General features: G+C 37.4%; 1 protein-coding gene across 2 annotated transcripts in view; it reads left to right on the top strand.

Moving 5' to 3' along the window:
* RELN (reelin) overlaps positions 1-27,997 on the top strand; it is a 527,392-nt gene that overhangs the window by 332,409 nt on the left and 166,986 nt on the right. For both annotated transcript variants that reach the window (XM_022554391.3, XM_089917770.1), the window contains exons 12-17: positions 10,090-10,241; positions 16,580-16,692; positions 18,030-18,238; positions 18,993-19,121; positions 19,814-19,923; positions 23,494-23,560. In XM_022554391.3, the coding sequence (XP_022410099.1) occupies positions 10,090-10,241; positions 16,580-16,692; positions 18,030-18,238; positions 18,993-19,121; positions 19,814-19,923; positions 23,494-23,560 (780 nt within the window). The remainder of the gene's footprint in view (positions 1-10,089; positions 10,242-16,579; positions 16,693-18,029; positions 18,239-18,992; positions 19,122-19,813; positions 19,924-23,493; positions 23,561-27,997) is intronic.

Raw genomic sequence — 27,997 nt, 5'->3', positions numbered from 1 at the left:
CACCATACACAAAAATAAACTCAAAATGGATTAGAGACCTAAATGTAAGACCGGACACTATAAAACTCTTAGAGGAAAACATAGAAAGAACACTCTTTGACATAAATCACAGCAAATCTGTTTTGATCCACCTCCTAGAGTAATGGAAATAAAAACAAAAAAAAATAAATGGGACCTAATGAAACTTAAAACTTTTGCAAAGCAAAGGAAACTATAAACAAGATGAAAAGATAACCCTCAGAATGGGAGAAAATATTTGCAAACGAATCAATGGACAAAGGATTAATCTCCAAAATATATAAACAGCTCATGCAGCTCAATATTAAAAAAACAAACAACCCAATCCAAAAATGGGCAGAAGACCTAAACAGACATCTCTCCAAAGAAGACATACAGATGGCTACGAAGCACATGAAAAGCTGCTCAACATCACTAATTATTAGAGAAATGCAAGTCAAAACTACAATGAGGTATGACCTCACACCAGTTAGAATGGGCATCATCAGAAAATCTACAAAGAACAAATGCTGGAGAGGGTGTGGAATAAAGGGAACCCTCTTACACTGTTGGTGGGAATGTAAATTGATACAGCCACTATGGAGAACAGTATGGAGGTTCCTTAAAAAAATAAAAATAGCATTACCATATGACTCAGCAATCCCACTGCTAGGCATATATCTGGAGAAAACCATAATTCAAAAAGACACATGCACCCCAATGTTCTTTGCAGCACTATTTACAATAGCCAGGTCATGGAAGCAACTAAATGCCCATTGACAGATGCATGGATAAAGAAGATGTGGTACATATATACAATGGACTATTACTCAGGCATAAAAAGGAATGAAATTGGGTCATTTGTAGAGACGTGGATGGATCTAGAGACTGTCATACAGAGTGAAGTAAGTCAGAAAGAGAAAAACAAATATCATATTTTAACACATATATGTGGAACCTTGAAAAATGGTACAGATGAACTGGTTTGCAGGGGAGAAATAGAGACACAGATGTAGAGAACAAATGTATGGACACCAAGCGGGGAAAGTGTTTGTGTCATGAATTGGGAGATTGGGATTAACATATGTACACTAACATGTATAAAATGGATAACTAATAAGAACCTGCTGTATAAAAAAATAAGTTAAATAGAATACAAAAGTTCAAAAAAAAAGAAATTTGCAATTTATAGGCTACATAACTTCTAAAGCATTAGGTTAACATAAAACAGAGTACTTAGTCCAACAAATGCCAGGAAAGTGACAAAAAATAAACAATAAAAAACAGGGTAAATAGAAAACAGAAAACAATTTGGCAGGAACATATCAGTACTATCTGAACATATCAGTGCACAATAAATTTGAGTGAGATATATTCATTTATTAAGTGAGGTTTTCACAGTAGGTTTTTTAAAAATCAGCTATATGTTTGCTATTTATGAGAGACTCAAACTAGAACAACACAAGAAGTTGAAAGTCAAAGAAGAGAAACTAATATACCAGATAAATGCAGCAAAAGAAGCAAGGAGGCATATTAATTTCAGATATTCAAATCCGATAAAGTAGAATTCAGATTTAAGCATTTAAAGGGCTAAAAAGAAGTATTTTTGTGTGTGTGGCTTTTTTTTTTTTACATCTTTATTAGATTATTATTGCTTTACAATGTTGTGTTAGTTTCTGCTGTACAACACAGTGCATCAGCTGTCTGTATACCTATATCCCCTCCCTCTTGGGCCTCCCTTCCACCCTCCCCATCTCACCCCTCTAGGTCGTCACAAAGCACCGAGGTGATTTCACTGTGCTATACAGCAGCTTCCCACTAACTATCTATTTTACACATAGTAGCGTGTATATGTCAGTGCTACTCTCTCAATTCGTCCCACCCTCCCCTTACGCCACTGTGTCCACAAGTCTGTTCTCTACATCTGTGTCAGTATTCCTGCCTTGTCACTAGGTTCATCAGTACCATTTTTCTAGATTCCATATACATGCATTAATATACGGTGTTTGTTTTTTTCCTTCTGACTTACTTCACTCTGTATGACAGACTCTATGTCCATCCACATCACCACAAATGACTCAATTTCCTATGCAACAGTATATGAAGAACACTTTGCACAATGCATGACATATAATAAGCAATCAGAAGACTTAAAAATTGGTTGTTATTCCAACTATGCTTATTATCGGTAACGGGATATGACCAAAGTGGTACTCAAAGAAAAATTATATTCATAGTAACTAATAAGATATGAAAGAAACACAAAGTTGAATAGTCCAGCGAAACCTATATTGGATTCTCTAAATAAACCAATGAAATGTCATTTTTAAAAAGACAGTATTAGTTAAAATGATAATTGGATATATTTTAAAACCATGGAAGTGCTAAAGTGGATCAGAGTAAACTTGTTGCAAGCTGTTAAAAGACTTCTTGGGCTTCCCTGGTGGCGCAGTGGTTGAGAGTCCGCCTGCCGATGTGGGGGACACGGGTTCGTGCCCCGGTCCGGGAGGATCCCGCGTGCCGCGGAGCGGCTGGGCCCGTGGGCCGTGGCCGCTGGGCCTGCGCGTCCGGAGCCTGTTGCTCCGCAGCAGGGGAGGCCACAACAGTGGGAGGCCCGCATACCGCAAAAAAAAAAAAGACTTCTTGTTCTGGTTTGCTTTTGATGTGGGTTCTAAAATTACTTTCTGTTTACACAGATTGTTTTTCTGTTTTGAAACATAGTAAATTTTCAAATAATAAAAGAATAAGTTCATATGATTAGGTATGCTAAAATTGTTCTGGAATTCCTTCATAGAAATTTTAAACCGTTCTGTAATTTGCAGCATGTGTACATCTTTGTTTTTGGCACTGCCATTCTTGAGTTCGTTAATAACCCCTTCCCCTCTCCAAACCAGCTGTCCATGTGAGCATCCAGAATACAGCAACTCATTCCCTCTTCAAGAGAGGACACTCTTTACTGAAGTCACAGAAAGAAGAGAGTGAAATCTGAATCCTCCCAAAGTGATTTAATTCCTCACAGCTTGGCATAACACTAGCCCGTGATAGGATTTTTCCGTAGAAGGCTTTAGAGGAGGCTGCTGGCACTGAAATGTTCAGATGCCCACTTCTTCAGCATGTTTCATTTTCTATAGTCTTTCCTCAGTAGTTCACCTGCTGCACACTGACCACAAGGCAGTCCTGAATATGTAGGAGTGTATACGAAGGAAAAGCAGAACTCTGACCCCTCACAAAACATAGCTCAGGGTTATCTAGAACATATTCAGGAGCATTAGGAAATTGAGAATTTATTCCTCAGCCCCATAAAGTATGCTAAGTAGTATAATTATTTAGCTTTGTATTTTGAAACATGACAATGACATAATGACTAGTTTGGCATATATGTAATAAAATATTATGTGACACATTTATAAAGAGTTAATAGTAACCTGGAAATGTGTATATTACTAATGTAAATGAAAAAGGGCAAAATACAAAACCATCTGTATAATATTATCATGACCACTTGGAAATATACATATAAAATATTAGAAATAAATATAGTAAAATATAAATTGTTCTTGTCTCTGGGGTAGTATGGTTATGGGTGATTTTTTTCTTCTACTCTTTCTATTTTCCAATTTTCCAATAATGAGAATATTGCTATCATACTAGAAAACAAATAGATGGAATACCCAGAATTCTCCCACGTACCAGCAAGACGTACCAGAATTCTCCCACGTGCCAGCAAAAGATGCCAGAGGGCGAACAGGACTTATCAAATGGTCAGAGAGATTAGTCTCTGGACTTCTGACCTGACTATTTCCAGTTCTCTCCAACCTCCGGTCCTAACAATCCTGCTCTGCTACCGTCACACCCTATTAACTGCTTTATAAATTTGTTCTGAAGAAGCTCTTTCAAGAAATATATTTTAAAACAGCTCATGTAAGATTATAGAAAAAAATTTGAGCACAGATAATGTTTTCCTCAGGTCAGCCATGACTTAATCTCTGATAGGTGATTTACTATAAAGAGACCAAAATACAAGTTATTAGTTATGTTTTTTAATTGCATTGCTTAGAAAAGAGGGTCAGTCCTGAAACTGACTCAAAATGCCTTTCTTGAATTTCAATGCTATCCACTGGAATAAAACCAAGGAAAAAGCAATATAAACTCAATAAAACAAATTTATATTGGCTTCCTTGTTCTGAGGAGATAGTTCCAAAGAATGTTACATATACCTTGAAAACCAAAACTGCATATAGACCAACAAGAACAATCTCCATTATAGCCCCTTCAATGTCAGTTGATGCTTTTATTAAAAATTGGCTTTAAAATTACATAGAACTCTTCAGAACAGTTTGAGCATCTTCTTGCTATTTTCTACAGTTCTTCCCTCTATCCTACCCAGAAGAATTATGTTACCTCTGGCATTTTATTTAAGCTTCTAATTCAGGGTAAGTGAATTTAAGATAGACTGACAGACTGAGTTAACACTGTATTAAGTGGGTCTTTTTTTTTTTTACAGGCATGTTCATTACTATTAAAGTAAAACCCACTTGACCATTTAGATCACATAAGTAATAAATTTAAGCACCCCGATAGATTTGTAGCCGAAATCTTAAATTGTAAAAAAAACCCACGGATAGAAAGTACAGTTTTTCTTTCAGCTAAGCATCCCCTTGCTTAAATTGTTTAAGCAATTACCCTTTGCATATTGTACTACAACATTGTCTAAGATTGCTGCTCTGCTAATTCTAGTGTGAAAAAAATAAAAATACTCATTATAATTTAGAAGTTCATTTGAATTGCCACTTTCGCTTATTTTAAAACAAAAATAGTACTACATTTTACAGGGGGAGAAAAGGAAACTAACACTTATTGAAACTGTAGTACGCCAGGCAGTACATCATTTTCTCTAAACATCCTCAGTCTAGGTCATATTTCTGTCTTATTGGTGAGAAAGCTGAGTGCTTTCTACCATTCTGAAGCCAATATTCTTTATTAATGTTATTCCAGCAAGAGTGTAAATAAATACAATGCATGTAATAAAAACCTAAAGCAAAATTGAATTTGAGTGAAATATAGGGGAACCGATTGAAGAAAAGAATTTTTGAAATGCACAGCATGCAGGAAAGCCTTCAAATAGAGCTTATCCTTTACCTTCACCTAAGCTGTCATGCTGGAGGAAAAACCTATAAATGCAGTGAAGGTGGAGAAGCCTTTAGTCAAAATGACCTCACAGGACTCATGCTAGAGGTAAACCTCATGAATATAAAGGAATGTGGAGGGTCTTTTCCTATGGCACATCCCATATTAAATATCAGAGAATTCATCCCAAATAGAGAGAGACCTTATGGATGTAATGAACTTATTCAACCTCAGAGAATATCTAGTAGATAAAAAAAACCTTATGAATTTGGTAAATGTAGGATCTTAATAGCCAGGCTGTATTCTATATCTTAGTTCAAACCTAAAGTCACCAACTTTAGGTGGTTTAATATGTTCTGGGAAATAAAATTAAAAATTTTTGGCTTCCCTGGTGGCGCAGTGGTTGAGAGTCCACCTGTCAATGCATGGGACACGGGTTCGTGCCCTGGTCCGGGAGGATCCCACATGCTGCGGAGCGGCTGGGCCCGTGAACCATGGCCGCTGAGCCTGCGCGTCCGGAGCCTGTGCTCCGCAGCGGAGAGGCCACAACAGTGAGAGGCCCGCGTACCGCAAAAAAATATATATAAATAAATTTTCATAGATAATGTGAAATGTTCCACTACCCTTTAGAGCCTTTTATGCCAATATTTGTAGGGAAAAAAGTGATTAAAATGTAAGACCTCTATTGCCTATGTTCATATTCTTAGTAATTTCATCAACCTATGATGAGATCATTTAAGTTTTCATTCTGAATTATAAATTGAATACCTTTCTTTTTTCTGAAAATGATTTTCCTTTTGCAAAAAAAAAAAAAATGTGTAAAGTAAAAACTAAAAGTCCTCCAATGCTAATCCCACTCCACACTGTTGAAATGTAGGCATATATTCTGGCATATATCATTCAGAAATTTTGCTGGCTATACAAAAAAAAACACTAGAGTCACATTTCCCTTACTATACTCAACTTGATATTTTATTTTATTTTTTTATAAATTTATTTATTTTTGACTGCGTTGTATCTTCGTTGCTGCACGCGGGCTTTCTCTAGTTGTGGCGAGCAGGGGCTACTCTTTGTTGCGGCACAGGCTTCTCATTGCGGTGGCTTCTCTTGCTGTGGAGCACAGGCTCTAGGCGCGCGGGCTTTGGTAGTTGTGGCTCGCGGGCTGTACTAAGCGCAGGCTCAGTAGTTGTGGTGCACGGGCTTAGTTGCTCCGCGGCATGTGGGATCTTCGCGGACCAGGGCTCGAACCTGTGTCCCCTGCATTGGCAGGTGGATTCTTAACCACTGCGCCACCAGGGAAGTCCCACAACTTGTTTTTTTAAAACTTAACAATATATTATGAATGTCTCTTCTGCCAGTAAATATATATCATTATTTCAGAAAGGCACTATACCAGTTTATCTAACTAAACCTCTATTGATAGACAAAGAATATTATAATAAAATTTTTGTGTACTTGTTAAAGTATTTCTGAAAGAGATATTCCTAAAAGAAAATTAGAGAATCAGACATGTATGTGTACATATACATATATATGTATGTATGTAATTTCATTTTGATAGTTACTGCCAGATTGCCCTTCAAAGAATATGCGTCATTCTTTTTTTAAGCTTGTGAAGAAAATATTCTTAATTTCAGCTTTATTGAGATACAATTGACATATAAAGTTGTAAGATATTTAAAGTGTACATTGTGGTGATTTGATATACATACACATTGTAAAAGGAGTCCCTCCATCTAGTTAACTAACATATCCATCACCTCACATATTTATCTGTTTTTGTTTGTTTGTTTGTTTGGGGTTTTTTTGGTGAGAACATTTAAGTTTTACTCTCTCGTATCATTCTTTTTTAAAAATTTTTATTGGAGTATAGTTGATTTACAATGTTGTGTTAGTTTCAGGTGTACAGCAATGTGAATTGGTTATACGTATACTCTCATATCATTCTTAAAACTATTAAAGTATAAGCTAATGCAAACATAATTAATTTTATTCTCAAAGCATTCCAAAGCAGCTGATAGGGAGGATCATCAGCTTTCCAGCTAAGAAATGTCTTTAAATTATTTTTGCTTACAAAAAGAACTCTCTTTTTGACACAGAAAGTAGAAGGACATACTTTAAAATATAAATTAAATATTATTGTGACCTTTCTACCTCTAAGGAATGAAGTTGCCTTAAGGCATTTTATTGATTATTAAACTTTTTTTGTGTGTTCCGACTTCGCCCCACTCTATTATAAATAATAGATACCAATGTATTTATAATAAATAATGTAAGGGATCTTTTTTTAGAATTAGCCATCAAAGATAAATATAAATTGCTCTGTTGCAGAGAGTTCTCCCCTCTAGCAGACATTCCTTCAGATGCAGTTCACAAAGAACCACATTTCCTTGGAGAAAACATAATTTAAACCATAGAAAAGTAACACTCCTTTTCAGGGAAATTGTGGTGTCATCCAAGATTGCCAAAACTATAGAGCTCTTTAAATACCACTGCTGGCCGCAAAGATTTGGTCGTGCTATAATTTTACTTCATGTAATTATTATATTAAGAGAGAGTCAGAGACCATGACATTTTTGTAATTGGAAAAGACCATAACTTTGCAACCTTACAGAGAGGGAATCTGAAGTCCAGGCAGGTGAAAGGGCATCTCTGAGGTCCCTCAGTAGTTGATGCAGCTCTGGGATCCCCTCAAGGATACTTTGCCTCCAACTAAGCTCGAGCCAGTGTTCATACAAATTCACGAAGAATGAGCTTGTGCTACAAGAAGCTCCTATGAATTTTTAATAAATGCAAGATAATTTATTTAAAGCAATGAGACTTCTACAAAATGATTTTCAGATTTCTCTCTGCTTTTTTCTCTTCAGAGCCAACTAAATCAAGCCTTTGATTTTAAATATTTGGGTTTCTAAAGAAAATAACCTCACTTTTATTATCTTCCAACCGTTACAGTGGGATAAATAAAGACTGGAGTAAAATTGAATATGTTGGACTTTAAAATAAAGATTAAAAAGAAATGTATAGCCTGGATCATATCTCATATAGCCCTCTCAGTGGTAGAAGTCAATGAAAATAATTTCTTTAGATTAATCTAAAAGAGTTAATCATTTACAACTAATAAGAGAAAAAGACTACTAATCTCATTTCTCACTTGAATAAAACGTTCTTTCAGTCCATGACAATCTGATCTTTTCCAATTTAATTTTTCATTTTAAAAATACCCTAAAGCAGATGGATGCCTAAAAGGAGTCATCATATGCATCATTTATAACCTTAACTTGCTTTATGGAGCAGTAGGCTGAGTGGCTTTATTGGGATAAATGGAGCAGGTGAAAGACCAATGAACCAGTGTGAAATTTTCTTGTATGAGTCGAGAGAGGTTCCTGATATTTACAGTGGTCCAGTACTATTAAGAGCTGCTTCTCCTTGAATAGCTGATTCACTTCATTATACAGCAGAAACTAACACAACATTGTAAAGCAATTTTACTCCAATTAAAGAAAAAAGAAAAGAAATGATAAATCTGAAAGACTGTAACACAAGGAGAGTATCTGCAATAAAAAGTTTTTTGAAAGAAGAAAAGGAAAAAGAGCTGCTTCTCCTTGAATGATTGATAATAATTTTTTTTTTTTTTGCGGTATGCGGGACTCTCACTCTTGTGGCCTCTCCCGTTGCGGAGCACAGGCTCCGGACGCGCAGGCTGAGCGGCCATGGCTCATGGGCCCAGCCGCTCCGCGGCATGTGGGATATTCCTGGACCGGGGCATGAACCCGTGTCCCCTGCATCGGCAGGCAGACTCTCAACCACTGTGCCACCAGGGAAGCCCGATAATAATCTTTTAAAAGGCAAAAAATTAAGCATTTCCTAAACATCTTGGTCTCAACCAGTTCAACATAATTGTCCTGGCACAGTGTCCTCTTTAGAACTGTAACTACTAAAATAACAGTGAACTAAGAAACAGAAGATCTCAATTTAAAACCAAACAGGCAGTCGGCCTTAGGCAAGCCACTTACCTCTGTGTGTCCCAGTTTCCTCTGTCTGTAAGCAAGTTAGTTGTGTGAAAAGTGGTGGCCAAATTAGACATGAGCAGAGATAAATACTAAGGAGATATAAGAGTTTTTATATATTAGATATTTTTATTTTCCTACATATTCAAATACCTATTTGACAGTTTAAATCCCGTCCCCTTTTTGAAAGCTTGCTAGATTCTTTCCAGCTTGTATGACTTTTCATCCTATGACTATTTTTTAATGTGCAAAACAGCATACAAGTTATTTATGATACTATGGCACTATCTTTTATGATTTCCTTTTTCCTTAGTTCAAATTTGATTCCCCACCTCAACTGTAAGTGCTTTGAGAATAAAGGCTATCATGTAGTAGACAAACTATACGTAGTATTGATTAAACTTATCCTCTACAGAAAAACTGTAATTGTGAATGGAATGTGTTTTAAACTTTGTTCATTACCCACGATCTGTAGTACCCCATCTTATTCTTTTTAATTTTTAAATTTTTTGCTGCATTGGGTCTTCACTGATGCTCAGGCTTTCTCTAGTTGTGGGAAGCGGGGGCAATTCTTCATTGCAGTGTGTGGGCCTCTCATTGCAGTGGCTTCTCTTGTTGCAAAGCATGGGCTCTAGGCATACGGGCTTCAGTAGTTGTGGCACACAGGCTCAGTAGTTGAGGCTCGTGGGCTCTAGAGCACAGACTCAGTAGTCGCGGTGCACAGGCTTAGTTGCTCTGCGGCATGTGGGATCTTCCTGGACCAGGGATCGAACCCATGTCCCCTGCATTGGCAGGCGGATTCTCAACCACAACACCATCAGGGAAGTGCCTGTAGTACCACATCTTTATTTCAGAATTATTCATTGCTAAGTATATGTTCCTCATTAAAAATAAAATGTTATACGCTATAAAGTTTCGACTTACTATTTTAACTCTTAGTGATTGTCATTTTTTAAAGGTGGGACATCTTGGGAGCTGTCATTGGTACAGAATGTGGAACAATAGAATCAGGTTTATCAATGGTCTTCCTCAAAGATGGAGAGAGGAAAATATGCACTCCTTACCTGGACACAACTGGTTACGGGAACCTGAGGTTTTACTTTGTTATGGGTAGGTACATTTTGAACAAATTTTATTGACCTAGGGCAAATTCTAGATGAGCACCTATTCCTGAGGAAGTAAGATTGTTTGTTGTCTACAATATAAAATTAAAATTCATGAACTATGAGTTCTACTGGTTGAGCAAAAGTCTGTGGTGCTCACACCTGCCTCACACCAGCCTTGCTGGAACCATCCTGTGCAAGAGCTAGTCTTGTTCTTGCATGACTAGGCCTAAAGACAAAATGCCTTTAGACCTTCCTTCCACCTTTCCTGCAATGGTTATAGCTGAAAAGACAACAAGAGAGAAGCTAAGAACAAAGTAACTCCTTTGTCTGAAGCCTCTAGCCTCCCCAAAATACAATTATCAAGGTGAATCATTTGTTTTCATGGATATCTCATCATTGCATAACTCTTTCGTTGTAGGAAGCTAAGAAAGAAACAGATTTATTATACTTTTTAATGCTTTAATACTATTCTGTACTTTCTAATATGTTGGCAAACACATAAAGGAAAAAAGTGCTTATAAGATGTTATTTTTCTTCAGATGACTGCAGAGCAAATAAATAGTTAAAAGTTTAGAAAAATACCCAAGGAGGAATTAGGGGGTTGAAATGGGTGTCCTCTGAAATTTATCATTTTCGTCAGCAAGAGCCACAGTTACATACTCTTTCACTGGATGTCATTCCAGAAATGTGAGTAGGTGTCACATGCCTTTTTGTTAAATGACTGGAAAAGCACAGGCAACACCTGGAAGTGAAACAGGAAATAAACACTGTCCACCTTTGACCTTACTAGCAAAGATGTCAATTCATCAGGACAAACAGACCTTCCAAGTCTAGGCTTCTGCAGTGCCTATTATTTTTCTCACATTCCTCACCTCCTACAGCTCAGAGTGGCAAAGCAAACTTCAGATTGTATCATGCTCTCAAATACATTGCCTGTGTGATGCAACCTCATTTTCAATAATGATCTGTTTGGTAACAGGGAAGTTGTGGATATAAAATATAATAATATAATCTTCCTGCCATAAGGATATCCTCACCTTAACTCTGAAATGAGTTGTATATTTAAAGACCCAGACCTCAATTCCTTTAAATAATTAGAACTCAAACTGGCTCTCATTTTATTAAGAGTGATTCCTGGGAAACTTTAAGAACTGCCGTCACCCCCTGGCAAATTGTAATAAACATTTAATATGGCTGTCTAATTTAAGTATTTTCCCTTTTTTTCATTTTTCACAAAATATATTTGAATTCTTCATTTTTTAGTAGTAAATTACGGTAAATCAAACCATTCGATGCCTTTATGTAAGAGATTGTCATCTCTATATAAGAGATTAAGTCATCTTTAATTCTTTCTAGAACAAAGCAGATTATTAATGAATCAATTAAAATTATATTGACTCTGAGGAAAACATTCACTTGAATAGACCCAAAGTACCTTATCCCAAATAAAAGCATCTCCATTCGATTAAAAAAATTAATGAGTTCCTATTGAATGTAGAGCACTGAGCTAGCATATATAGAGACTACAACTGGGGAAAATAATGATACCTAAATCACAGAGTTACTGATCAATGAGTTAATACATGCAAAGCCTTCAAAATGGTGTCTAATAAATACTTAAGACTCAATATATCTTTGGTTTTTTATGTATAAAAATTACTTAAGAGCCCTTGCCCACAAGTAACACTTAACTATAAAAGAGATTGCAGTTTGGCTGTAATGGAATGAAAATGTTATGGAAGTGCAGAGGAAGCCCTGGGTATTGTAGTGGAGGGATTAGGGTAGAGTTTCACAAAGGAGATGGTATTTGAACTAGACTTGAAGGTTCAAGCTAAGCCAGCATTTTGAGAAAAATCACAAGTATAAAGGTATATGACATGTTTGGGGCTGGGTGATTTTCCCAGTATAGTTGAAAGGAAAGACATAAACTGGAACTAGAAAAGTGAACTGAAGCCAGAGTAGTGAGTGACTTTCTTTAACATCATACTGAGGAATTTGGATTCTCCTACTCTAGGCAACATGGAGCCATCAGATGATTTCTGTCAGTTCTATAATATATTCTCATCTTTCTTTTAGAAAGATAATTCTGGCATAGTGTGAAGGAAAGACTGAAATAATCAGAAATTAGAGGATAGAAGACCAGGTAGGATAGGGTTGACAGATTTAGTGAGTGGTGGGGGAGACTTATTTAAATTTAAATTTCAGATAAACAGCGAATAATTTTCTGTATAAGTATTGGTCATGCAATGTATTTTAGCTGGCAACCCTAAATTAGGGAAGCTATTGCACTGGTCTAAGCAACAAAGGAAGTATGGCAATGATGGTGGCAATAATGTGCAGGAGGGGACAGAGATAGAATAACTGGAGAAGGAACCAACTGAAGTTCACACCCAACTGACTAGGGACTATGAGAACAGTCTTGAGAGGACACATTTCTCTCCTGGATGTTTGGAAGAATGGTGCCATTTCCCAAAATAGGAAATGTCAAAAATAAGTATGATCACAATAAAGATCAAGTGTGCAGTAGAGGATTTTGATATTAGATTTGTTGAGGTTGAGGGTTCTGAAAGGCCATATGAAGGCAGAAATTCTACTCAGGGGCTGAATCGGATTTGAAAGTTGTCAGTATACAGGTGATAACCGGAGCCACTAAAGTTGCTGTGTTCTCCCAAGCAGGAGACAGAGTAAGCAAAGGACATGAAAACTCCTTAAGGAGAACCCTCACCTAAGTATAGGTAGAAGGAAAAGGAGTAGACAAAGGATGCTGAGAAAGGGCATAAGGAAATGCAGGAGGAGGGCGTGGTTCTATGCTAAAGAGGGAAAGGAAGAGAGTGGTTCAGGGATGGGATGACAGGGAGGTGATCAGCAGTGTAGGAAGGCCACAGAGACAGAGGTCAGAGGTCAACCAGGACAGGGCTAAGAGCCCACCTGTGACTCCCCATGGTGTGGTGCCTGGGAAGCCAAAGAGCATAGAGTTAAAAGAAATGGAGACGTGGCACTGACTGAGAACTGCTCTTTCAGGAAGTTCACCAGTAAACACAAGGAAAGAAATGGGGTCTGACCTTGAGGAGAAAGCAGAATCAGCAAAGGTGTTTTTAGAATAGGATATGGTAGGCTAGGCTAGGCTAGGACAGGATGACAGTAGGATAAGGTAGGATAAGACTGGATTCTACAGAAGAGACTTCAAAACTTTGGTAGCTGATAGAAAAGAAAACAATATGGGAAGAGATTTAAGATATGATAGACAGTTTATAAGTAACCCCTCACTAAGTATGGTGCCTTAGGAAAATCAGTGACTGATTGTTAATCTAGATCAGATCACACTCCTTTCTTCTTAGACACTGCCTACGTGTCCTTCCTGGTTTCATCCTTTGGTTCATATCAGTCTGCTGTGACTACCATTTCTGGAAAATTTGCTCAACTTTCAAAGTTTGGTTCAAGTTCTGTTTCCTTCATTCACACATTTTCATTTATACAACACAAATTATTTGAGGACTAGTATCCAGCACTGTTCTTAGAGCCAGAATGCAGTGAACATGACAAAAATAACATAATATACATCATTCATTTGGGTTTTTTGGTTTGTTTTCTTTATTATTCCTTCAACAGATATTTACTTAGCATCTCCTATATACCCAGCCCTTTTAGCCTACACTTGTATCTCTTTTCTCTGAATTTTGACTGCAGTTATGGCAGCACAACACAGTTTACTGCTAATCATCATTCTTTCATGTATATTAGACATGTGTATTAGTTACTTGCTAAATTACAAACTTTTTGAGGTCAGGGCTTATCTCCCCTTTAGGCCCAATGTCCCGCACATAGTCAATAAAAAAAAAAATCACTTTCTTAATATAAATGAGTGTCTTAAATCTACTTAAAACAGGATTTAAAATACTTTAAAACTAACTGTCCATCTAGTTTCTATTGAAATTTTCTGTACCTTAATTGCTGTACTAAACGCCCTTTGAGTCATACCTTTCCACAGTACATCAAAGTGAATGAAGCTGAAGAAGAATCCGTGTCTTTCTGTAGGAGCTGCTGTCACTGAAACTTCACAGAACTGATAAATTGCCCCAAGAGGGATCTTTCAGATAAAGTCTGTCATCATTTTAAAGTCTTGGCTCCTTTTGGACTTTCTTCTTCTGTCATTCTAGGCTGGATGAGCCTCCCATGTGGGTTTCTGTTCTCTCTGAAACTCAGGTGCAGTTCACGAACTGTTCTTGAGAGAGCAGAGAGGATTTACAGGGAACAAATTTTAATGAAATTAGAGAGAATTGTTGTTTCAGTTCCTATGTCTCTGGATGTGGTGCTTTAAACCCACACTGCCTGTGACCTTTCACCTTTTTTTGTTCTTTTTTTGGTAAGTCTTTAATATGGGCTCAATAGTCAATTCTTAAAAGTTACATTTTAAAAAAGAATTTAATTTTCATGGAGGTCTTTCCCCCACCTCTCCCCCCCCACCAGACTGTCATTTTGAATGGCTTTACTTGCTATATTTACTATAATCTTAAAGTATGTAATGAAATGCTAAAAATATGATATCAGTTGTCAAAATCATGAGATTTTTCTCAACAGGTTGCTGCCATTGAACAATAAACATCTTTTAGGATGAGGTCTACATTATCCCTATATCTGGCTTCTCTATTCTCAATTCAGATTACTTAACTCAGTAAATATTTATTATATGCCAAGTTACATATGTCTGACAGATGTAACATGCCAGATTTCACAAATACCACCATCCAAGTTACTTCTGTTATCATGGTCTTTCTTGTACTGGTCAGGTTCTAGCTTTCTTACCTAACATCACATTTCAGTAATTTCTCCCCAGGATCAGATCCCAGTTACCCAGATCGAGTTTAAGCCAGACACTTGCAATAATTGACACTTTATTTTTTTATACAGATGGTGAGTCTCAGGTTTTTGTTTTTGTTTTTTTTTTGCGGTATGCGGCCCTCTCACTGTTGTGGCCTCTCCTGTTGCGGAGCACAGGCTCTGGACGCGCAGGCTCAGCAGCCATGGCTCACGGGCCCAACCGCTCTGCGGCATGTGGGATCTTCCCAGACCGGGGCACGAACCCATGTCCGCTGCATCGGCAGGTGGACCCTCGACCACTGCACCACCAGGGAAGCCCTCAGGCATTATTTATTGATTTTATTAGATTAACTCTTAGAGGGTAACTTTATTCTAGAGTTTTTGAGGTTGCTTTTTTGTCACCGTAGAGTATTAGCAACAAAAATTGCCTGTAGATAAAAATTAACATTAATGGTGGTTGATTTAAGAACTGGAAGAGGGTTTTTTTAAAAGATAATAATAAAAAGTTAATGTTATAAATTTTGGACCTTAGGGGTAGAATATTTGCCAGGAAATCCATGTACATATCACCACTCCTGCTATTATGTTTGGTGCTGTTATGAAGGATAATGGTGAGTGGGGAGAGGTTTCTGGTTAGACATGTAATCCTTTAAAATCCAGGTTAAGCTGACAATTGATAGAAGCCAGCAGTAATAAGGATTATTGGCCGAATGCGGTAGAATAGAGGGTCAAAGGCTGAGACATAACATCAACTCCTGGCTCTTCCACCAACTGGTTAAATTATCTTCAGTTTCAGGTACTTGCTCTGTTATTCAGTTGCATCATCAGGATGATCTTAACTACCTCTCAGTTCTAACTTTATATCATTTCATATGACTATAAAGTAGTGTGATAGGGAGTAAACTACTCTATATAGCTTCCAAGAATGAAATGAAGTACCAAAAGTAAAAATGTAAAATGAACAGCATCTAAAATACAAATACCCTAATAAAGATGTTAAAAAGAAATCTTTTTCCTAAGTACTAAAAAAAAAAAAAAATGCAAATACCTAATATGTGCTAAAATATTAAAGGTACTACATACAACAGTTTAAGTAACACACTGCTTCAGAAATCCTTGATTCAGTGAGTCACCACAATTTTTTTAGAACCATAATCAATAGGTTCTGAACTTTGGCCATAAAGACCTCAAATATAAGGAAGTAATGGTTTATTAAAAAGCAGAGCACACTTCTTTAATGAGAGTTAAGATATGGACAGGTAGTCACAGTTTGTTGCAGACTATTATTTGAGTAATCTCATTAAGTAAATAGTTTGGACTTCACAAATGTCAAGTCTTTGATCTTTAGCATGGCCTATCTGAACTATCTTCATAAATTTTTCCTTTGGGTCTGGTTACCTTTGTTTAGGGTCATTCTTAAGTGACATCTGGGTTTCATAATTATTTTTTATCCTGAAATTTAACACTACGTTTTACATGTTAATGGATGCAAGTTGGTTCTAACACTTAAAATTTTTTGTGCAGGAGGGATTTGTGACCCTGGAGAGTCTCATGAAAATGATATCATCCTGTATGCAAAGACTGAAGGAAGAAAAGAGCACATTACACTGGATACCCTTTCCTATTCCTCATATAAGGTACCCATGCCAATCTGTGTCAGATGGCCCCACCCCAGTCCAGGTCAAAACCATGAAGACCATGCTAGATGACGTGCTAGAGGATAAATCTCTCTTCTGGCAGCCAAGGAAGTTGCCACATTTCTTTAAAACAGTGACATGGACATTATTTTAGCGTTCACTTTTTTTTCCTGATATAACAAAAAGTGAGGTTTTTTCAGGAAGAGTGAATTACAGCCCATTAGAGACAATAAGGAGGAGCCCAATACTCTGACAATTATTCTTGTCCCTAAGAAAGCCCTAAAAGTGGCTCTAACTATGCAGCTTCACAGACTTGGCATCAGGCATAGTGACTATTAATTTAGCATTTGAGGTTTCCTAGGCAGAAGACATTGTAAAAGTACAGATTGTTATTACCTTTGCTTTTTTCTTTGATAATTTGAGCCAGAGTTTGAGTCTTTGGAGCCAGAGATTTGCCCTTTGGATTTAGGACAGATGTTGGCTCTAGTTATTTGCAAACATCTTCAAAATTATGTGATGCTTATCACAAGGTATAAAATTATCCTTTTCTAATAGTGGATGTATTTGTGCTGAGAGTACACTCACACATTCATTACTAGTTAGCCTTCCCTCCACGTTGATGGCACCTTCGGGACTTTAAAAAGCTTGAACACAGCCAGCCTCTAGCATCTCATAGCTTCAGTTAGGAAGACAGGAGATAAACATCAAGGCTAGAATAGGGAACAACCAAAGAAAGTATCCAGTACACTCCACATGCTACGGTCACCCAAGTTATACCATTTGGGATTTCATAATGGACCACTCTTCCAGCTGTGACTAGGTAGGGTTACACCCGCTCTGGTCAGCTGCATGCCTCAGACCAAATCAATACGTCAGTTATTGTGGATTAACTCTTTGCTCTGGCTGTTTCCACTTAGAGTCCTATTTTCAGAATACCTAGTTTGGCAAAGAATTCATATTATACAATACACTTTAAAAGAAGACTGATGATGAAATGTCAAGTTGCTTTTATCTTGTGCTAAGGTACATAAAATGGATACATATGCTTTGATAACTTTTAAAGACCTTAAACCAGTTTATCTTCAGGTAGAGAGGACCTGATCAGTCACACACAGGGAGTTCCAGGTGTCTGCAAAGGAGGAATTCTGAGTGACTAAAATGAGTGCCCCATGAGGACAGCATCTTCTACATGACATAACAAATGGAACATACAGAATATTGCTTGGTGCTTAATCAATGGCAGTTATGTACATAGTAATTGCAAGATTGAATTTAGGAGAATTCACAGACTCCCGTAGGGAAGGTTGTGAGTGATTTTGGTTTCCTTTGTTTTGAAGGTTCCATCTTTGGTTTCTGTAGTCATCAATCCTGAACTTCAGACTCCTGCTACCAGATTTTGTCTCAGACAAAAGAACCATCAAGGACATAATAGGAATGTCTGGGCCATAGATTTTTTCCACGTCTTACCTGTTCTCCCTTCTACAATGTCTCACATGATACAGTTTTCCATTAATCTGGGATGTGGAACACAGCAACCTGGGAACAGGTAGGAAGCCGCATTCTGTGCGCCTGTGGACAAATTAACAATGAACATGTGGACTTGGCTATTAAATCAGAGCAACTTCTCAGTAGGTTTTCAGCTGAATTTTTAATAAAATATCCATTAACAAAATACACACTTTTCCTCAAAGGAAGAAAAAAGTTCTTCAATTAATATGTAGAGTATGATTAGATAGATTTTGATTAGAAATGGCTTTATGCTAAGAGCTTGGTCTTAGGTATCAGAGGTGTTTGGAGGAGCTGTGGCAGCCATCCATTCCGACAGATTGCTGAGAGAGCAGAAAAAACAACCAAAGAAAAGCTTGACCCCAGTTGGTTAGTGACCCCGTAATAACAGGCACAGAAATCAATTAGCACTTCAAGAGCTATGACTTCTCGGTTTCACTTGCTGAAGTGTTGCCCTTGTCCTTTCTAAGGATTTTGTCAGTCTGACATTCACAGGATGAAGCGGCAGTGTGAGACATGGTAATTGCCTTGCCATCTATCAGATTCAGGAGCACAAACTCAAGTTCCCATTCGCTGTCTTTAAAACATATTTTGTTTCTATAGCAGTAATTTAACTGCTTGCCTTTTGAAAGCTGGTCAGACTTCAGTAGAGCAGAAAACAATCACTTTGGAAACAGCATCTTAATTTGTACAGTAGTTCTACAGATGTTTAATGTACCTCGCCAGAGATGAGTCATTTCATTACATTTGTTATCTTTGCCCCTTTTTTGTTGTGCTTGGTCTGGTGTTATCAGTGTCAGCTTAGAGTTTTCTACCAACCATGGGCGTTCCTGGTCCCTGCTCCACACTGAATGTTTGCCTGAGATCTGTGCTGGGCCACACCTTCCCCACAGCACGATCTACTCCTCGGAAAACTACAGTGGGTGAGTGCATTCTAACATAGCAAGAGATCTGAATCCATGTTGCAGACTCAAAGTCGATGAGTAAGCCTGAGATTAGTGTTTTTGGCATAACAGGTAAGGAAGCTGCCTTCTCTTTTTCATCTGATTTAGTAGTGATCTCATTTTTAAAACAGACAGTAACTTTGGTAAATCTGATGCAAGATGACAATTTGTAGAGTCATTCATTCTTTAGGTATTTGGCTTTTATATTTTGGATTACATAAATTTAAGTTCTATACGATGACCCTATAGTTACTGCCATAAGGCTTATTGCCAAAATACTTACTTAAGAAAAGATAGACAAGTGGAAGAAAGTCAAGCTTTGGAATTGAACCTGGGCTCAAATCCTGGTTCTGCCGGCTATTGATACTTGTGTAATGCTATTTACTCTAACTTTCCACGTAAATTAAGGACAATGATTGACCCCCTTAAGGACTATTAAGAGAATTAAAGATGACTATGTAAAATACTTGCCACTTTACAGGATAAGCACTAGATAAATAGATCAACAAACTCCACAGGTGAATTTAAAGAGTCCATTACCAAACTTAAGTGCTATCTTAAGCATACAGAGACTAGAACTTCAAAAGCATGTAAAATAGATTCAAAAGATGTGAACATGGATGTGAAGCTGTTTTGTGCTAAGAAGCTCTTTTGTGCTAAATTTCTTGCAGGTGGAACCGAATAACGATTCCCCTTCCTAACGCAGCACTAACCCGGGATACCAGAATTTGCTGGAGACAAACGGGACCAATCCTTGGAAACATGTGGGCAATTGATAATGGTTAGTTTATGTCTGTCATAATCATATGTCATTGATGTAGCGTCTTCCTGTGCTTTTGTTCATCAGCACAGACTTAATCACCCTTCTCAGTCATGGTCTCGCGATTCATTAAATGCCCTTTCTTCCCTTTCTCCTTTGCATTCCGTTAGAAGCCCAGGGATGCACAATCAGAAAAAAAGACAGTGGAGTCAGCAATATTAGACTGTATGTTTCAACATACATTATTTTAAAATGCATAAAGTCGTGAAACTCAGACTTGCAGTTGATGACAAGGGATATCCTAACATTTTCCCTGAATGTTTTCTACAAAATTAACATACATACCATCCTGCATGTATTAAAATAAGACCCATTCTTCTCTTAGTAGCTACCACAACATCTGGAATGCTTCTCCTGTAGATGCAGACACCACACATCAGGAAACATCATCTCTAAAATGAAACTTCTGAAGTGAAACTTTTACCTCTTTTTCAGAAAACAGTATAAAAGGAAAATTCAGAAATACAATATCCTATGTTATCTTTAATTTTTAAGTGAATTGTTGATAAACAATGTTGTTGCATTACATTAAAGCCAATATCACTTATGACAAGTGCACTGAGAAAAGATAATATTTAATCTATTGGAGTGCATGACCGTAAATTTCTTATATTTTTTATTAATAGCCAACTCTTTTAATAATTCTCATTACAGGCAGATTCATAGATTCCCTATTTTCAGAGAGTATATAAATCTGACTGAAGAGTTATACTACAATGAAGTAGAGGGAAGGAAGGAAGGACAAAATATCAATACTTAAGCAAATTTAGTAGTATAGCCACTGACTTGTGTCCATTTTATAAAGCAGGAAAAGCCTACACTGTTGTTTCATGCTGATTTTCCATCTCTTAATAATATTTTTGTTATTTTTGAAAATTTAAAAATTGATACATAATTCAAGAAGTTTTACATTCTTGAAACTCAGGAGTAACTTCAGGCAAGATAATTTGGTGATGAGCCAATGTAAATTTTTTAAACAATCTGTATTCAAAGAAGACCAATAAAAGACCCAGACTTCAAAGACCTTATGAGCTGTATGGATATAAACATATGGAAGCAAACATAGTGTATTTGCAAAAATGTCTAAGGATGAATTTGTTAAGATGGAATTTCTCCATTGGTAGACTATTTTGCATAGTATTTGAATTAATACACCTGTTAATTAGCTCTAGGGAATGAGTATGTGCCTCTGGTTTATGGGATATGGATGACATTTTCCTGCTGTCATACTTTTCAGTGGTCCTATAATGAACTTAGATTACTTTAAATAATCATAAAAGAAATTGGAAAGTCAGTAATGAAATAAAGCATATAAGGAAACTAAGAGCACAAATGAAGTCACATAAGCCTGTGAAAAGAATATCTAAATTTCCTAAAGAAGGCTAATACAACATGATTCTAAGTCAGAAAGTCCTGAGTTCCCAAGATCAAGCTTTGAGTAGAATGAGAAAAGATAAAAATACATGGAATAGGTATGGTTAGGAGTGTGGGTCGAATGCAGAACTAGAGGCAGAATCTCTTAAATTCTGACATTATTCTATACATGAGGCTTTCACGGAAGCAGAACCTGCTCTCTGGTTTCTTTCAAAGGCAAGAGGAGGACACACTGTCACTCCCTCCCAAGGGAAATGTGTGTCAACTTGCCAAAGAACCCTTGAAGTCTCCTCCATTTCACTATGGAATTTCAGAATTATATCAAAGAAAACAAACAGAAAAAAACAGATCAATATTGGAAATTATCCTGAAATTCTTAGCAAAATGGAAGATCCTAGAGCCCAATATGTTTATTACCACTTTTTAATTTTTAAAACTGGATTGCATCAGTGATAATAGTGAAGAAAACTATCTTTTCCACACTCTTAGAAAAACAGAGCCTGTAAATTTACTCATACTGCAAATCCTAATGACTTCACCATTAGCAGGGGAAGATGACAACAAAATTCTTATTTCCAATTTTTTCATTGACTTGGAAAGTTTTATTCTACTGTTGAGTTTTTTTAATGATGGGGACTTTGTGATGTATGACATTGGTACACCATAGGGCAGCCCCGCAGAATGCAATGAACCGCTTACAGGACTTAGAGCAAATCCTACAACAGCCATAAAATCAAGAGGGCTGGGAAAACAATCCATACACTCTTCCATGTTAAAGAAGGATGAAGCCCCTTTCTGATTCCTCAGCACTCGGTGTCCAGTGGAGCCATCAAAGCAGGTGGGGCAGGAAGGTGGTGAAGGATACTTGACTCTAGTATGAGATGATGATCATAACCATATGGTGCCAGGTTCCAGGCATGAAACATTTAGTTTATTCTTTCCTCAAGGAATATTATCCCACTTTAAAGGATAGGGACACATAGGCTTAGACAGGATAAATCACTTATCCACAGTTTCCCATGTGAAGCCAAAATTTGAATCCAGGGTTTTTTGACACCTAAAACCAATACCTTTTGAACAACTGAGCCTGCTATCTAATCTCTTCCTAAACCAACAGTTTCCTTGAGAAAGAGTTTTTCCACTGGCCTGCTTTGCATCTCATTAGCTCTCATTTCCCTAACAGCTGCACCTGTTAACTGACTTCCAGGGATTAAATGCTTGTAGAAGCATAGACCACAGGAAAGTTTTTTTTTAAAATAAAATTGCTTAACTCTTTTGATGTGATTACAAGACAGAGGAGAAAATGATAATGAATAGTAAGTTTGTTTATGCCTGAAATTGAATACGGGAGGTCTCAGTAACCATTGCGTCTCTAATTCCTCATTGGTTTGTCCCACTTTCACACTATTTGGTATGTTACTGATTGTACTGATTATCAAAAGTTTAATATCTTTAAATGTATTTGAGTCTGAGTATCTCAGAACCTACCATTCGACAGTCACGGGCCCTTTTCTCAGCATTCCCAAGGTTAGAATTTAGGTTTGTAAGATCATTATCAGTCAAGCCCACCATTTAAAAAAAGGTCTGCATTGTAGAGAAGACTTTATGCTCAACCACAGATTTTAAGTCCCCACTTCAGGAAGGATGAATTAATGTTTAGAAATACATACAACAATCATCTGTGGTGGTATAGATTTTCCTCAGATGAAAATGACATTACAGTTTTTTAAATTAAATTATAATCTATTTATTTTTTGATATATCAAATTGAGCCTTTCTAAATTCTTTATTTCCACCTGAAGAATATAAACTTTGTGGAGAGTTCAAAACAGAAGCGCTAATATTCTGCCTGAAATCATGTTAGCTGAAGAGACTCCATTAAGGAACCCAAATCATGTGGCCCTACTTCCTCTGCTATGAAAGATTAAAATCTTGAAAGGATTATTTAAGTTAAAAGAGTTCTGGCAGATTTGTAACTAAGCACTTACCTTGTCACGCAGCACTCTATATGTCATCTGGATTCCTGTGCACAACATACATACAAGGAACGAGATTTCATGGGTATTGCTTCACAAAATTGTTTCACATGCTGATGGTGTTCTTGGTCGTCTTTCCAGTGATTTTGCCATCTTTCACATGCTCTCTTTTGCCCTGCAGTTTATGTTGGTCCATCGTGTCTCAGATTCTGTTCTGGCAGAGGACAGTGCACTCGACATGGTTGCAAGTAAGCAGTTCTGAGTAATATCTATACTTCTCTTTTTTGATATGTGCTTTATATACGGAAACCATGGGTCATATTAGTTTGTTTTAATTTCGTTTTAGGCTTTTAAGGTCTTTGCAAGACTAAAAGTAGCATACTCCAAATGGAATTTAAGTGTAATAGAATATTAAACGTATTTTGTAAGTGGAAGTTGCTTAATAAATAAATTTTCTGTTAGGCTAAATTGTGAACAGATGTAGCATACTTCATGTAAATTCGTGAACAAATTTGAATTCTTCATAGTTTGATGGCTGCCTTTTCCATCTTTAGTTTCTTCAATATGATATTTCCCCATAAACTTGTTCTAGTGTTCATGAGTCATATTTTAATTCCTGGCATGCTTTGTAAATGAATTATAAAAATCAATAATGACCCATAGACCCAATGTTCAAGGAAACTGGAGTGGGCCAAATTAACAGATTTGATAAGAAAATTCATCATCTCTAAATGTAACTTCAAATCTTGCTTACTTTTCAAAATCTTTTGAGTCTTCAAAATGATATATAAAGAATTTTATATAATAATGATGTTGAATATGAAGTATGAAATTACACATAAACAGTTGAATATCCGGTCACCATCAGAGCATTGCATTATATTTATTTATAGCATGAATAGATAGTCATTATGTCATTCACCTATAGTATTTAATTATAAGATATCCTGAGAATTACTGAAACCACAGTCTTTTTTATACAGGTAAGTTTTCAACAATGGATCATCTAGTCTCTCTTCTTGTCCTCCAAACAAAAAAGAGTCATTAATTAGCCAGTTAAATAATTAATTAATGGAAAACTCATTTAAAAAATCATAAAAAAATCATTAAAAAATCATAAAAATCATAAAAGTGCTTTGAACCTGATCATTTGGAAATTATATATATGAGCCAAGACATTGGTCACCACTGAGATTAGAGTGTCGGGTTAACTTTGTTATTTAATTGAAGTATACTTGCTTTACAATATTGTGTTAGTTTCAGGTGTACATCATAGTGATTTAGTATTTTTGCAGGTTATATTTCTTTATAGGTTATATAGTTCCCTGTGCTATACAGTAAATCTTTGTTTTATCTATTTTATATATAGTAGTTTGTATCTGTTAATCCCCTACCCCTAATTTGTCTCTCTCCTCTCCCTCTCCCCTTCCATAACCACAAGTTTGTTTTCTGTGTCTGTGAATCTGTTTCTGTTTTGCTATATACATTAATTTGTATTATTTTTTAGATTCCACACATAAGTGATATCATATAGTATTTGTTTTTCTCTTTCTGACTTATTTCAAAAAGCATAATATTCTCTAGGTCCATCCACATTGCTGCAGATGGCAGCATTTCATTCTTCTTTATGGCTGAGTAATATTCCATTTTATATATTATATGTACCACATCCTCTAATGTAAATCATCTGTAATGGGCACTTGGGTTGCTTCTGTATCTTGGCTATTATAAATAGTACTGCTATGAACATTGGGGTGCACGTATCTTTTCGAATTAGAGTTTTTGTTTTTTCCGGATATATACCCAGGAGTGGAATTGTTGGATCATATGGTAGTTCTGTTTTTAGTTTTTTAAGGAACCTCCATACTCTTTTCCAAGTAGCTGCACCAATTTACATTCCCACCAAAAGTATACAAGAATTCCCTTTTCTCCACATCCTCTCCAAAATTTTTGATAGGTATGTACTTATTGCCATTTTATTTCTTGTTTTCCAGTTGTTTTTATAGTTCTTCTTTGTTCATTTCTTTTTCTTTTTCCTATTGTAGCTTGATGATTTTCTTTTGTAGTATGCTTGAATTTCTTTCTTTTTGATTTTTGTGTATCTCTTTTATATGTTTTATTTGTGGGTTCATATATGTTGACCCATAATTATATCTACTTGCTTTAAACTGATAAAACTGATAATTTAAGTTCAAATACATTCTAAAAAACCTACATTTTTTACTCTCCTCACCCACATTTTGTGTTTTGGCTGTCATTTTTTACATCTTCATGCTTATCCCTATACTGTTTATTGTAGTTATGGTTGCTTTTATAATTTTTCTGTTTTTTAATCTACATACTGGCTTATTTAAGTGATCTTCAGTCCTCACTATATATTTTCCTTTCCTATTGGGATTTTCCCTTTCCTGTAGGTTCTTGCTTCTTTTTCTATTTAGAGGAGACCCTTCAACATTTATTTTAGGGTAGGTTTAGTATTGCTGAATTCTTTTAGTTTTTGCTTCTCTGAGAAGGTCTTTGTCTCTCCTTCTGTTTAAAATGATAATCTTGCTGGGTAGAGTATCCTAGGTTGCAGATTCTCCCTTTCAGGACTTTGAATATACCATGCCACTCCCTTATGGCCTGAAAAGTTTCTGCAGAGAAATCAACCGATAGCCTTATAGGGTTTCCCTTGTGTATGACTGTTTTTCTCTTGCTGTCTTTAGAATTCTCTATCTTCAACTTTTGCCATTTTTATTATATGTCTTAGTGTGGGTCTCTTTGGGTTCATCTTGTTTGGGACCCTCTGTGCTTCCTGCACCTGAATGTGTTTCCTTCTTTAGGGTGGGGAAGTTTTCAGCCATAATTTCTTCAAGTACATTTTGATGCCCTTCTCTCTCTTCTCCTTCCGGAACCCATTATGCATATGTTGGCATGTTTTATATTATCCCATAGATCTCATATGTTGCTTTCATTTTTTTCATTTGTTTTTCTGTCTGCTGTTCTGATTAATTTCCATTATTCTGTCTTCCAGATCATTTATGCATTCTTCTGTATTATTTAGTTGGCTATTCATTGCTTCTAGAGTGTTTTTTATCTCAGAAATTGAATTATCTGTTTTTGATTGGGTCCTAGTTCCTTGTTAAGATGATCTGCGTTTATACTGATAGTCTTTCTTAATTCAGTTAGCATTTATCTTACCAACTTTTTTTTTTTAATGCACAATGTGAGAGTTGTGATTTGACTTTTAAGAATTTTCTTGTCTTTTATAAATTTTTTTTGGCCATGCCACGTGGCACGTTGGGTCTTAGTTCCCTGACCAGGGATTGAATCCACGCCCTCTGCATTGGAAGGGCAGAGTCTTAACTACTGGGCAGCCAAGGAAGCCCCTATTACCAAATTTTTGAATCCATGTCTGGTAGACTAATTATCTCTGTTCCATTATTTTTTTCAGGGGTTTTCTCTCTCTAGTTGCGGTGAGTGGGGTGGCCACTCTTCGTTGCAGTGCGCGGGCTTCTCATCGCAGTGGCTTCTCTTCTTGTGGAACATAGGCTCTAGGTGTGCAGGTTTCAGTAGTTGTGGCACGCGGGCTCAGTAGTCGTGGCGCACGGGCTTAGTTGCTCCACAACATGTGGTATCATCCTGGACCAGGACTCGAACCTGTGTACCCTGCATTGGCAGGTGGATTCTTAACCACTGTGCCACCAGGGAAGCCTAAGGGGGTGTTTTTATGTGAGAGTAGACTGTAGACTGCATGTGCCCAGTGTCTTTGGTGTGAGGACTGGATTTGACGTGGATGCCAGCCACATCTTTCCTCAGGGTCTGCTGGCCACTATCACCTTGATAGGGGGTGTGGTTGATGCTGGAGGAGCTAGAGCCTGCGCAAGGTGTGAGGCGGGACTTCCTCTCTGCTCCATGAGTGTTAGAGCCATGTCAGGGGTGGGGTCTGCTCCACAGTTGCTGGAGGGGAAGACCTGAGCGTTGGGCTCCAGCTGGCTCTGTTCCCTTTAAGTGTACGTTATGCCTTCTCCTGGCACTGGGGCCTTTGCCCCAGTGGAGGAGAGTGCTGAAGTAAGTGAGGCTACTGCACTTACAGAAGTCTGACGTGCTGCTTGTGTAGGTATCTGCAGCTCTGCTCAGATGCAACCCAAGTTTGCATCCTTTGCCTGTTGTCATTTCCTAGGTCTAGTGCAAGGTTGTGGCATGGAGTGAGCAGAGCCAGAGAGTTTGGTCGGCTGGGACTGGGGGTCGGTGCTTGTGGTTGCAGGAATTGAAGCGGCTGAGCCGCCATCAGAGGTCTGGGTTGCTTCTGGGGTGTGTAAGCGCAACAATGGCCGCCGCCGCCCCACATGGACCACACCCCAAGCCCCCAAGCCTCCTCTTTGTCCCTAGATCGAGTTTTCTCCCAGGACCTGTCTTCCCCAGATGGAGCACCAAGCTGTGGCATGGAGTGGGCAGGGCTGGAGCATTTGCTTGGCTGGGAGCCAGCCGCAGGGGCTTCAGCAGCTGCACTGCCATCAGGGGTCTGTGCTGCTTTCATGGTGCTGCCAGAGTAAGCTGCACTGCCCCACCCAAACCCCAGGCACCCCAGGCTGCTCCTGTGCCCCTATATCAAGTTTTCGCCCAGGACCTGGCAGCTCTAGATCCAATGCCAAGCTGTGATGTGGGCAGGGTTGGAGCATTTGTTCAGCCGGGAATGGGGGTCA

This window comes from Delphinapterus leucas, chromosome 9 (assembly GCF_059928025.1).
Source record: "Delphinapterus leucas isolate spDelLeu-1000000601 "Yukka" chromosome 9, BTC_Dleu_Yukka2, whole genome shotgun sequence".
In the NCBI taxonomy this organism is placed as follows: Eukaryota; Metazoa; Chordata; class Mammalia; order Artiodactyla; family Monodontidae; genus Delphinapterus; species Delphinapterus leucas.
This window is presented reverse-complemented; position numbering and strand designations above follow the sequence as displayed.